This window comes from Artibeus jamaicensis, unplaced genomic scaffold (assembly GCF_021234435.1).
Source record: "Artibeus jamaicensis isolate MK-2021 breed Jamaican fruit bat unplaced genomic scaffold, CSHL_Jam_final contig_1132, whole genome shotgun sequence".
Taxonomy (NCBI): domain Eukaryota; kingdom Metazoa; phylum Chordata; class Mammalia; order Chiroptera; family Phyllostomidae; genus Artibeus; species Artibeus jamaicensis.
In genome coordinates, this window is record NW_026521221.1 from 6,818,730 (window position 1) to 6,831,158 (window position 12,429).

Sequence of the window (12,429 nt, forward strand, 5' to 3'; positions counted from 1 at the left end):
TCCTCCTTCCTGGCACGATGTGCTCAGACTGCAGTTCGGTTGCTTTACGTAGCTGGAGTCTGCTTGGTGGGGGACAGCCGGGATGTCGGACACGCACAACACTCTGTGAGGACTGGTGGAGGAAATCACAGCTTAGAAGACAGAGGCAGCCAGGAGGTCTACTTTCAGATGGACGAGATTTGTTCTCCTGGATCCCCAAGGTTAGAATCTTAGGTGACTTAAGTGACTGTCCTAGGTCAGGTTTCCCAGGAAAACAGTACGAGGAAGAGATTTGCTTGCAGAAAGTTTATTGGGAGGTGCTCTCAGAAACAACATGACATCTGAGGGCATGAAGGAGGCAGGAATGAGCCAAGGACTATCTTAATCAGTGATGTGGTCACCACAAAGAACGTCTCCACAGGGAGCTCTGGGGTTGCTATGACCCTCCAGACCTGGTCCCAGCTGAGGCAAGAGGGCTGGACCTTTGAATCCTCACGCTGACTGGGCAGATTATCCCTAGGAAGGGCTTGTGATGTTGAGGCTATAGTTCTCCCTAGTTGCCTTCCCGTAAGTTTCCCAGAGAAAATGGTCACCAGAATTCTGGAGGAACTATTTCCACACAAGCATGCAGGTCTGAGCCATGTGAAGGGGGTGCTGCCGTGGTTGCTCTGGTACAGCCCCCAGATCCTGCCTTTGGGGCCAAGAAACTTAATCCCCACATTGCCAGGAGTGTTGGCAGCCAATGGCTCATAGCTGAACCTCTCTCCCTGGGCACTTCCAAAAGTAGCTGCCTTGCCCGACTTCACGAGCCCTTCCTAGGGATAATCTGCCAGGTCGGCGTGAGGATTCAAAGGTCCGGCCCTCTCGCCTCAGTTGGGGCCAGGTCTGGAGGGTCATCCCAACTGCAGAGCTCCCTGTGGAGACGTCCTTTGTCATGACTGCATCACTAATCAATGTATTCCTCTGCTCAGCCCTGACTCCCCACTACTGCAGCTTGTCTTGGTGTCACAACTGATAGTCAGCACTGTCCCCACTGCATCACCCATTCAAGAGTCTATTTACCTTCAGCTTGGACCTCTGCCAGTCTAAGTGGCTTACCTGGTGGCATTCCTGAGGGGTCTGAGCCCCTAATCACCATGCTCTTCTCAAACCAAGCTTCTGAATTTGTCTGCTTACTATCAAAATCAGGCGAGGGAGTACCAAGTGACAGCCCGGTGCATCACCTGGGTGCCGAACATATTCTTTCCTGACCCCGCTATGTAGCAGCAGCCCTGTCTCTCCTAAAGGATCAGGGTCAAGTACTCTTGCCAGGAATTGACTCCTTTCTTTGCCTGATAGTGTCTTGGCACACAGAGTCTGAAGGATGAAAAGTGGCCACACGGAACATTTGTGGAATTCTTGTTCCCCTGCCGGAAGTGTTCCGCCTCTAGGACCTAGATTCTCTAAACTCAGAGAGCTTGGAACTGTAGGACGAGGACTAAGAACCATAAAGTCCAAGCCCCCCTCCAAAGGCCAATAGTAAATTAGTTTGTTCCTCCTTCTACCCCTCCCTGGACCACTGTATTTCAGCTGTCGGACCACAGCGCCATGACAGCCATTGGGTAGGTGTCTACTCGATGCTGGAGCGCCATGTCCCACCATCTCTGAAATGGTGCACCAGCCACACCTTTGAAAGGCTGTTCTTTTACTCAATCAGCTCTATTTGCCACTGGGCAGCAAAGTATGTGATATGCCCGGAAGATTCCACGACCACTGTTTTGCTATAAAGCAGGACTCTTGTTCTGATGCAACGTTATGTGAAATCCTGAGTCAGTGGATCAAACACTCTTTAAGCCTTTAGGGAGTGGTGTTGGTTGAGGCCTTTGGCAAGAGAGAGAAATCTGTATTCAGAATATATGCCCATTCAAATGAAGATGAGCCCCCAGCCCTTCCAGAGTAACTAATAGGGTGTTATGAGATAAATGAGATAAGAAATGTAAATGCTTAGTATGGAGCCTGGAGCAGAGTAAGAGCGTGGATGTTGCTACTGTTGTAATTGGTCAGAACTTTCCAAAGCCCAACAAGGCTGCCTTAGGGGGCAGACAAGGTCCACTACTATCATGGAGGGTCTTTTAGCCAAGGCTGAAGAGTGCTCCATAGGGGTGTTATGTGGGAGGTTCTAGGGTCCGAAGGTATGTACAAAAGATTAGACCTTCGGGGCCCTTTCCGTCCCCGCCCTACCTTGATTCTCTGATTTCCCTCGCTGTGCCAAGGGGGAGAGCCACTTAGACAAGCATCTTCACTATCCGGCCACTAGGGGGCCATTTAGTTGCCTGCAGCAGGAATACACTAATGGTTTCTTAATGGCTCAGGCACAAGGGAGATCAAGCTCAATTATATCTGAAAGCAATTTGAGTTCGTAGGGTAAAAGACACTATGTAAATCCAGATAATAAATAGGACTTATTGATGATAGGTTAAAGAATTTGGCACTGTTTACTTTGGAGAAAAATAGGGTGAGAGGAATTGAATTAGTGCTTCAAGTATATTTATTCCTTAGAAGAGAGTAACATGCTGTTTTCTGCTCCCTGAGAACCAAGCAAGAAGAAATAAATTTAATTTGCAACAGAAGAAATATAGAGTGAATTCAAGAAAGAGGCTAGAAGGAGGGTTGGGGTTGACTTTACCTGGGATCTTTCAGAATAATTCTCCCTGGTGTAGTCGGTACGATCTGTCCTGCCAGGAAAGCCAGAGAGCAGAGCAGAGAAGAGAGGAGAACATCCAGAGACGACAATTCAGGGATTTTAACGTAGCAGGCTACTCTGCTAGACAAGCTGTGACCGATCTGGGAGCCGGCTGGGGAAGAAGTGGTTGTGTTTTCCCCATCCGCCCACAGAAGACAATACACACTCCAAACTTGCAGTGTTTTTGACATTTCTCAGAAAGTAAAAAGGAAGGCTTCTCCTGAAAACAGCATTCAGTTGGCCACTGCTGTGGCAGACTCACACCTGGGCCTCAGGAATGAGAGTGAGGGCTCGAGTTATAGGCCTTTAGCTCCGTCAGCCATCAGCACACTCAGCTCTCTCTGGTCAGCTACCTGACTTCTGTGCATAATTGGTCAGAACTTCCCAAAGCCTGACAAGGCTGCCTTAGGGGGCAGACAAGATCTACCTCATGGAGGGTCTTTTAGCTGAGGCTGAAGAGTGCTCCATAGGGCTGTTGTATAGGAGGTTCTAGGGTCTGCAGGTATGTACAAAAGATGACCTTCTGGGCCCTTTCTGTCCCCGCCCTGTCTTGATTCTCTGATTTCTCTCCCTCTGTCTACCCTTATCTGGGGGCAGGACAGCAGTGTCAGGAAGGGGCTTCCTCGACCTAGATACCAAAGGTTCCTGTGGTATCTAGGAAGAGGGGAAGTGGGAAAGGCCAGAGGGTCCTGCCCCCCAGAGTCAGAAGTAAGGAGTCAGGCTCGCATCTGCAGGGGCAGGACTGGGTGGGGGGATGTTCACCCAAAGCATCCCACCAAGACCACATTGCTCTCCCCACACACGTTCACACAGGCGCAGTCTCCCACAGCCAGGTGAGAAACGCAGTTCTGGGAACACAGGAAGTAGAATTCAAGGAGGAAGGAGCCAGAAATTCTAGAAAGTCTTGTAGAGAGGAAATCGGAAGAAGAGAAGGCAGGGGAGAGGAAGATGGAAGGAGGGGGAAAGGCACATGGGAAAGCAGCTGATGTGAGTCTAAGCTTAGAGAGGGGTCGTCAGAATCCACCTGAAGGAGGACAAACCTCACATGGGAAGGGGGTGACGGAATAAACGCCCAGACTCTAAGGCCTAGAGAGGATCAGAGAGAGGGAAATCTGACAGCCCCTCTATGGGTTCAGTGCAGCCCCTTGACCTGGGATTTGGAAGCCCCCATAAGCGGGACCTTAGACCTGTTCTAAACTTGCACTAACATGGGAGGTGAGGCTGGAAACCCAATTTAGCACGTGGTACTGTCTCAGAAGTTTTGTAAGGTCTGGGCATCCTGACTCCGGGCTCTAAGAGGACAAGGAATCGGAGAGATACCAGCAAAACCCTGAACCCCTGGCGGGACGGGGAATGAAATGGGAATGCGGCCGGTAGGGAAGGGGCGCGACCAACTGTGACCACAGTGTGAACCACTGGTCCTCGTTGGCCTACGCCGGACGTAGGCTAGACTGTCCAGTTATAAAGAGGTTTGGGAGACCCGCACGGCGGGCACGTGGAGCGGGGCGCGAGCCGAGAGCACAAGCGTGGTATCACCCCCGACTCTGGGTGTAAACTGAGGCCTGGGGGCGGAAGCTGCTGCTGCTATTCCATCTGTCGCTTGGGAAAGGACCGAATGGAGAGGTGCCAGAGTTGACAGCTCCGCACTCCGAACGCCCCTCCCCGCCCTCTTCCGTTCCGCACTCCGCCCCAAACGTTCCCCTTTTAAAGAAGCGCCCGGGGTCCCACCTCCCCGCGCCAGCCCGCGCGGGGCTGCAGCGACGTTGCCCTTTTAAGAACCAGCCTCCTTTAACTCTTTCGTACCCGGGCGTCCCGGCGGAGCGTGCGGCGCCCGGCAGAAGCCCGCCTCCCCGCGCGGCACTTCCGGACCCCGGCGTCGCCCTTTTAAGAGGCAGCCCCGAGCGGCGCTCTCCCCCGCCCCTGTTGCCGGCGCGCGAGGCGGGGGAGCCGGGCTGGAGCGGAGCGCGCTGTCCGCACGGCCACTGGAGACCAAGCGGCCAGCGGCCAGGCAGGCGGCGGCGGCGGATGGGGACGCGGAGCCGGGCGGCTGTGGCGGCTGTGGCTGTGGCGGCGGCAGGGAAGCAGCTGACGGGCCGGCGGCGGCGGCGGCGCTGGCGGCGGTGACCGGTCCAGGCCCCGGCGGCGGCTGCAGCGACCCGGTGGCGGGCTGCGGGCGGGCGTCGTGAGGAGCGGCGGCGGAGCACGGGAACTGAGGGCGCCGGGCCGCCCCGTGTCTAGTCCTCACAGGCCGGCAGGCCCCCTCTAGCCGGGGCCGTGGAGCACCGGGGCAAAGGCCGGGCCCCCCCCATGAAGGAGCGCGACGCGGCCCCGGCCGAGCGGGGCAAGCCGGCCACCTACACCGGGGACAAGAAGGCGAAGATGGCGGCCAAGACCAACAAGAAGTGGGTCCGGCTCGCCACCGTGTTCGCCTACGTGCTCTCCGTGTCTCTGGCCGCCATCGTGCTCGCCGTCTACTACAGCCTCATCTGGCAGCCGGTGGGCGCCGGGACCTCGGGGGGAGCCGTCGGCCCGCCCCCAGGCGGTTCCAACACCACCGGCCCGTCTGGGACTTCGGCGGCGGCGGCAGTGGGGCCCAACACCACGGGATCCTCCAGCCGCGAGGCACCGCGAGACGCGCCACCGCTGCAGGCGGCACGGCCCACGCCTCCTGAGCCCTCTGCCGACAGCCCCTTGGCCGGGCCGCTGGAGCGGCCGCGGGGGCCGGAGGAGGACGAGGAGGAAGCGGCGGCGGCGCCCGGGAGTCGCTGAACCCCTCCTCACCAGGGGCGGTGGGGAACCACCCTCCGCGAGCCTGGAGCTGGACTGTGCCGCAGGGCGGAGAGCCCGCTGGAGGGACCCTCACGGGAGTGAACGCCCCTCCTCCCACGACGACCGCGGGCTTGTGGGGGCGAGTGGCCTTCAGCTGGGTCTTCAGTCAAGCGACCACGATTCGTCCGGAACTCACAGTTCGGTCTTCCCAGGCCTGTGCTGCGGCGCCGGGGCCCTGAGCCACGGGGCGTTGGGGGAAGGGGTGGGGAGATCCCAGCACGGAACACTTCTGCGCCGCTCACACCTGTGTATCCTACGAGCAGGGGTCACTCGGCCTTTCCCCACAAGACTCAGGGGAAGGAGGGAGTTGTGGGGGCTCTTAAATAAGCTGAAGCTCTCGGAAGGAGGAGGGCACCAAAAGTAGTGGAGCTCAGGTACGTCAACCTAGTTGCAGTGGCCACAAACGCATTTAATTTATAGATCCCTGTACATAGTTGACATATGCACTAGAAGCAGTTATTACATAGAACTATACCAGTATATATCCTCCCACACCCTGGGTAGCTACTGCCTGAGGGAGCAAATAGCAAGGGCTATTTGCTAAGCCCCCGATGCACCTAGCCAGAGGGCACAAACACTTTTTTCCGTCACCCACTCTTTCCCCTGCTCTCTCTCCTATTTCAGAAAGAAAGGTTTGTGACAAGAGTATAATCATTCTTAGACTTGTTGAGAGGATAGTGGGAAGCCTTAAGAGGAGTAGAAGCCGTGTAGGGAGGGTGGGGAGTGCACTGTTCTCTTTCCCACCCTAGTGCCCTCACTTAAGAGGTTTCCTGTTGCACCCTAAGTATTTGGACATGGGCCAGGGAAGAAGGAAGGGAAAGAGCAGTAGTGCCTCTGTGCTTCAATCCTTGGCCTTCTCATAGATTTTTACGAAGAGCAAACTTTGTAAGTAGGTTGACTCACAAGTGTTTTATCTTTTTTTCCTTAAAATCTTGTCTTGTTCCAGTAAGCATCCCTAGCCTTCCCTCTTCTATGAGCTGGTAGTGACAAAGTAGCCCTGTGATTAGGATGAAATCTGTTGTGAAACCAGAGCTTTGCACACGTCCTGTGGTTTAAAAGATGGGCTTCAAACTCAGGACTGTGCTCCGAGAACCAGTTATTACACCAGTAGTGGGAAAGTTAGATTGACTTGTCTATACCTCTCCTGATACACTTATATGCAGCCTGTACTTTTATTGAAATGAGAAACATCAAGGGGAATGACATTCGTGTAGCTCTGGGGCAGCAAGAATGATACATCCTCAATTCAGATTCCATTTCCTTCTGCCACTTGCTTTTAGGCAATTGAGTGTGGGTAGTGACGAGATATCAAACCCCTTAGTGTTTCCTTTTTGGGAAATGAGGCACTTTTTTTAAAACAAGACAAAAATGTAGCCACCTGAGTCCGGAAGCAGTTTTTCTCTCCAGTTTTCTGGCTTACACTCTAGTTAGCTCTGATCCAAGTTCACAGGATGAACAGCCTTGCTTTAAGCCTTGTCCTGCAGTAGGCACGATAACAGCAGCTGTGCTGTCATAGCCTAGGGGCAGGCTGGTGGCACCCCCAGGGTGTCTTGGCTGGAGGAGATTCCTGAGCAGCTGACTTGACTTTGGTCATTAGAAAGCCTCTGAGACCTTTTAAATATTTTGGTGGGAGCCTGGGGGAAGAAACATAGAAATGCCACTTTATAACTTCAATAATAGCCTGTAATTTATATTTATTGTGTGAATTTTTAGTCCTATATTTTAATAATTTATAAATTGATCTCTTATTCCAAGAAATCTTTGAACTTGCAGAAGAACATATGAGAGTCCAATCCCCTGTCCCCGTCCTGACCCCTGCATTTTGGACTGTTTAATCTACTCTGGGACAGATTAAAGAGTCTGAAGAGACCACTCACAGGTCCAGCTGCTGGCCTCCCGACCCTCTAAAGCCTTCACTGGAATTGGGACATTAGTTCCAGCTCTAGCTGTGAACATGACCAGAGACATTATTTATAATGCAGCCATTTAAGATATACCTGTACTCAAAAAGTCTTGTATATTTTTTAAAAGTTTTATTTTTCAGGTGAACAAAAATACATTCTAAAAACTCCACGTAAGCTGTGTAAGTTGATCGCTCCTCTTCTCGAATTTCTTTGGGAAGGAGTGGAGGATGAAGGAGGAAGCAGTCTGAGATGTGGATGGGTGGTAATGAACTGGTATGGGAGGAAAAACAATCGCTCTCCTGTTCTCAGTGCTGTACAGCTTGACTGAGTTGATTCGTGAAGGGTGGCAGGATCCATCTTAGGGGGGAAGCAATGATGGGGTTGAAGAACAGTGATATCTAGCTTAAAATGGTTGAAAAAAGTTAGGCACTTAAAGGACTAAGCAGATGCCTAACTGAGGGAGCTAAGGGACCAGTCACCGTGCATATTAAGAATTATTGCAAATAGTGAGCTGGCTGAGGACATCACTGTTCTCACCTTTAAACAAACCATTGGCCCCTAGATAACTCGAGAAATGCAAACACTGGGAAAGACACTGAGGAGGCCGCAGTGGTTGGGCAGAGCTTTGTCCACAACAGAGGAGGTGAAAGAGCCAAATGGCTGAGAGAAGCTTTAGGTCGCTTCAAAGGTGAGGCTCTTTTTCTCCTTAAAACAAATAATAAAAGACATGTGGGTGAAATGCACAAAAATGAGGGATTAGTTATACTGCAAAATATGTGGCAAGCAGTTGAGCTCAGTTCATTCTTAGACAATGCTGCCCAGCACACAACCAGAAGCCAGTGTTGGAGGGCCCCCTGGGGCATGCACTTCTCCAGAGCTGTTAGGGGGTGGCTGCTGCGCTTTTACCTCACCCTGTAGTCTGCAGGAGAGTGTAGAAAAGTCCGCCCTTTTATTTCTCTCTTCAGCCTACACAATAGGTTTCTATGAAAGGTCTTGGTAAGGCAGAGCAGAAGGGGAGGGAAAGAGTTTCAAGGTTCTTCCAGTCAGTCCCTCCTTTCTGTAGCCGGTGACCTGCGGCTTTTGCCGCTGCACCAGGCTTCACATGGTGGACCCATACAGCCGTGTGTGTGGCAGGCACCTGCTGGCTGATGAGAAGAGCACTGTTCACAGAACAGGGCTCAGTTGGTGGGGAGCAGTTGTCTGAATAGCTTTATTTTCAAGGGTTAGAAATTAGCTGCAAAATTGTCCATGGCTTTTGAGCCAGGAAGGAGAGGTTTGTGCAAAGGGGATTACTTTCAACCGCTTTTTACCTGCACCGCCAGAATCATTTCTGGGTGTTTGCTTGTATTAGAAGTTACCACGGGTGCTTATTCCTTGACAGCCTGGGTTTGAAGGAAGAGATAATCCTCTTTGGAAAGTGAAGTGTTGGGGGTGATGGGCCAGGAGTTGGCCAAGCTGGTTACACTGAGTTTGTGTGGGTATCATTTCTCTCCCCCATGGATGCTGAGGTACAAAGAAGTGTTTCTCTGAAATTTTAAGCATAAGAAATATTTTTCTTCTAAAGAGCTCTGCACAGTATGAGGCCATTTTCTGTCTACCTTGTTTTTCAGTTTTCACCAGGGAATTCTAAGATAGTGTGTTGTTTAGTTGAGTATTTATATCCTGTTTTGAAATGCTGAGCAGAGAGCATCTACTTGTCTCTACATGTTTCTTTAAGGGGAACTGAAAGGTCAGCTCCCGAGCTTTGGGGCTACCACAGCTATTTAAAAGGGGTAATAATCGTTCTCCCCCTTCCTGTCTGAAGAGAATGGAGGTATTTCTGGAATTGCAACTGTAGTAACGAAAGGGCAAGTGCTGTATACTCCAATGCCCCCACCCCACTGGGTTGAGGGAAGGACCACGGTGGCTTTGCTCCTTTCACAGAACCAGCGCTGAGCTCCATGCCCGATGCGGTAATAGGTGCTCTGAGTCTGTCGCTGCTCACCTGGTTGGTCACTGTGTTGGACAGACTTGTTCTTTGTGTCATTGTGGTGTCACTGTCACAATCCACTTGTGGACCCACATCCACAGCCCACAATCTGATTCAAGGGAGTGGATGGGCTGCTTAAGAGAACCCCTGGAAGCGCAGCGGCACTGGCCATTCCAGTCGTGGTTTCTGGGTTTCCAAGTTGAGGGACTTGGGCTTGGCCTGCCTGTTCTTTGCAGGCACCAGTCCACAGCTGTGTTCCATGTGGTGCTAATGGAGGCAACAAAGATATGTGATCCATTCATTGTCTCTGTTCTGGCCTATGTGTAATGTTGAGCTATAAAAATGCCTGATCCGTCAACAGTTTTCTGGTCATATCTGTTTTACTTGCTGACATGGCCTGTGGGTTTCTGCTGCCAGAAAACCTACATTATGTTCTTTGTTGCCTCCAGAAGCTAATTTTAAAAATAGAAAAACAAAAACTTTTTTTTACCACATAGCCAGATTCTACTAGACTCTCCATCCTAAGTGTGGAAACAGCACGGCTCCCACGGCGCACGCCAGCCGCCTGGTCAGCAGGAACAGAGGGCCGGACCAGCTTTCCTGTTCTGTCTGTTAGTGTGCAGACCTCAGGATTACCACGTGGGCCTCGCCCTGTAAAAAGGAATTGACAGTCATGCCAACAAGAATTGACCTTGTTATGCCCTGTTTCCTTAACTTCAGGAACCTGTTTTTGCAATAGCTTATCAGTTAAAACAGCAGTAAGATTCTAACTTAACTTATTTTCCATAAACCACTACCATTAATTCAAGAACTATTTATTTAGTGTCTACAGTATGCCAAGTGAACCTCAAAAGTCCTAGAACCAACTTGTCCAAAAAAGCAATTGTGTCGATCACCAAGGATTTCCTTTTACATGCACCTCTGTGCTGCCTCCACGGTACTGTGCTGGGTCATGAGTCGAGGCCTCCCCACACTGTCGTCTGGAGGCCACCTCCTCCCTCGGCTGCGGGTCAGCCTGGGCAGTGTTGTCACGGCAGCAGCCCCTACACAGCTCACGCTGTCATGGGGACCGGGCGGGAGGCAGCATGCTCTTGGGGACACAGGAGGCTTGAGGACTCAGCAGTGGCCATTGGCTATGGCTCTTGACTCCTCTCTTCTCTCCTAACTTAATGGGACCTCCTGAGAGCAAATGGCGTTAATAGATAGGACAGAGCTGGGTGACCTCAGGAATAAAGGTACAGCATACACACACAGGGAGATATACGTTCAAGGGAATGTCTGTCCTTTTGGGGAAAACTGACGCGCAGAAAGAAATGTGAAGGGGCAGGTAGCAAGCATCAACACCAGTGCCGTGACCATCAGCATCGGCACCACTGGCAACTTGTAGAAATGCCATGTCTGGGGCCCCATCTCAGACCAACCGAATGAGAGATTCAGAGGATGGAGCCCAGCGCCGTGTTTCAGTTAGCCTTCCAGGCGATTCTGATGGGCACTAAAATTTGAGAACTGCAGGCCCAACCTTTCCCTCTAAATCTGGGGGTTAGGGTTAGGGTTAGGGTATTTCTGTTTTGACAGATGATTATTGAGGGGGGCTTCTGACGCTCTTTCTTGGTTGAAGCTAGCTGCCCTACTGGGGGGAAGGAAACGCTGCGTTGCCAGAGTTGGTGAGCAAAGAGGAAAAAACCCACATTGTTGGTTATTTCTGACCGTTGCAGGAGAACTGGCCCTGGAGAGCTTGTTCAGAAGGAAGCAGGCCTGAAAGAGCCCTCCCTCCCCTCCCCACAAAGGTACCGATGTGTTTGCCTCACCTCTTTCCCTGGGGCCTGCTGCTCCTCGAGCCAGTCCTTAAAAGGAGCTGTGGGTGCCACGTTTGTTCCTTCTGGTGCCAGGTCTGCGCAATTTCACTCCCCTGGCGTCAAGTGGACGCTTAACGAGAGGCTGTGACATGGGCCAGCAGACTCGTTGAAGAAAAGCAGCCTCAGTCTGGGCCTTGTGCTGGCTCCTCTCGTTGCCTTTTCCAGCCTTGAATTCTTTCCCTCAGTGAGGTTGTGGTCACCCAGTGTCCGCCCTCCCTCATGAGCCCCGATAACCCCTGCTCAGAGGCTCAGAGGCATGCTTGCCGGGGCCCGTGGGCACTGATAAATGACTCAGGCGGCAGTGAAGTGGTTGGTGTCTTTAGTCTCTCCTGTTCCTTTGACCGCCTCGGACTTGGTGCCCAAAATAGAAAGATATGGGGGGTTTTGCCATTTTATTTGTTCTTCTGGGGGGCTGGTACCAACTTTGTCTGTTATCCCTGTCCTGTAGCCAGGGATGGGACCAGAGCCAACTAGTGGTCAGACCTTCCCAACTTGTGCCTTGTTACGTAGCTGGGGAACCCCTTCTTGCAGGGGTCCTCATTCATCTGTCCCTTGACCGTAAGAAAATATAATTATACTGCTCCTTTGAGTGGCAAAACCTAACAGTAGAAGGCATGAACAAACTCCACCAGGGAGTTTGCTTCTGAAGGAAATTTTTTTTAAAGATTTTATTTAAGCCCTGGCTGGTGTAGCTCATTGGATTGAACACGGGCCTGTGAAGCAAAGGGTCTTTGGTTCGATTGCCAGTCAGGGCACATGCCTGGGTTGCAGGCCAGGTTCCCAGTAGGGGACACATGAGAGGCAACCACACATTGATGTTTCTCTCTCACTCTTTCTCCTTCCCTTCCCCTCTCTCTAAAAATAAATAAATAAAATATTTTTTTAAATTAAAAATTTATATTTTATTTACATATTTATTTATTTTTAGAGAGAGGGGCCAGGGAGGGAGAAAGAGAGGGAAAGAAACATTGATGTGAGAGAGATGCATTGATTGGTTTTGCCTCTTGCATGCGCCCAACCAGGGACCAAACCCACAACCCAGGCATGCGCCCTGACTGGGAATCAAACTGAGACCCTTCACTTTGCAGAACGACACCCCAACCAACATTAAAGAAGTAAAAACTAGTGGAGGGTCCTCAGATTCCTACCGATGTGAACAGAGGGAAAGAG

General features: G+C 51.7%; 1 protein-coding gene across 1 annotated transcript; it reads left to right on the top strand.

Moving 5' to 3' along the window:
- The first annotated feature begins 4,622 nt into the window (after nucleotides 1-4,622).
- Nucleotides 4,623-7,603, top strand: INAFM2 (InaF motif containing 2). Its single transcript, XM_037161805.2, has one exon. It carries the CDS (start codon nucleotides 5,009-5,011, stop codon nucleotides 5,468-5,470), a length of 462 nt encoding a protein of 153 aa, XP_037017700.1. The 5' UTR covers nucleotides 4,623-5,008; the 3' UTR covers nucleotides 5,471-7,603.
- The last annotated feature ends 4,826 nt before the right edge of the window (nucleotides 7,604-12,429 follow it).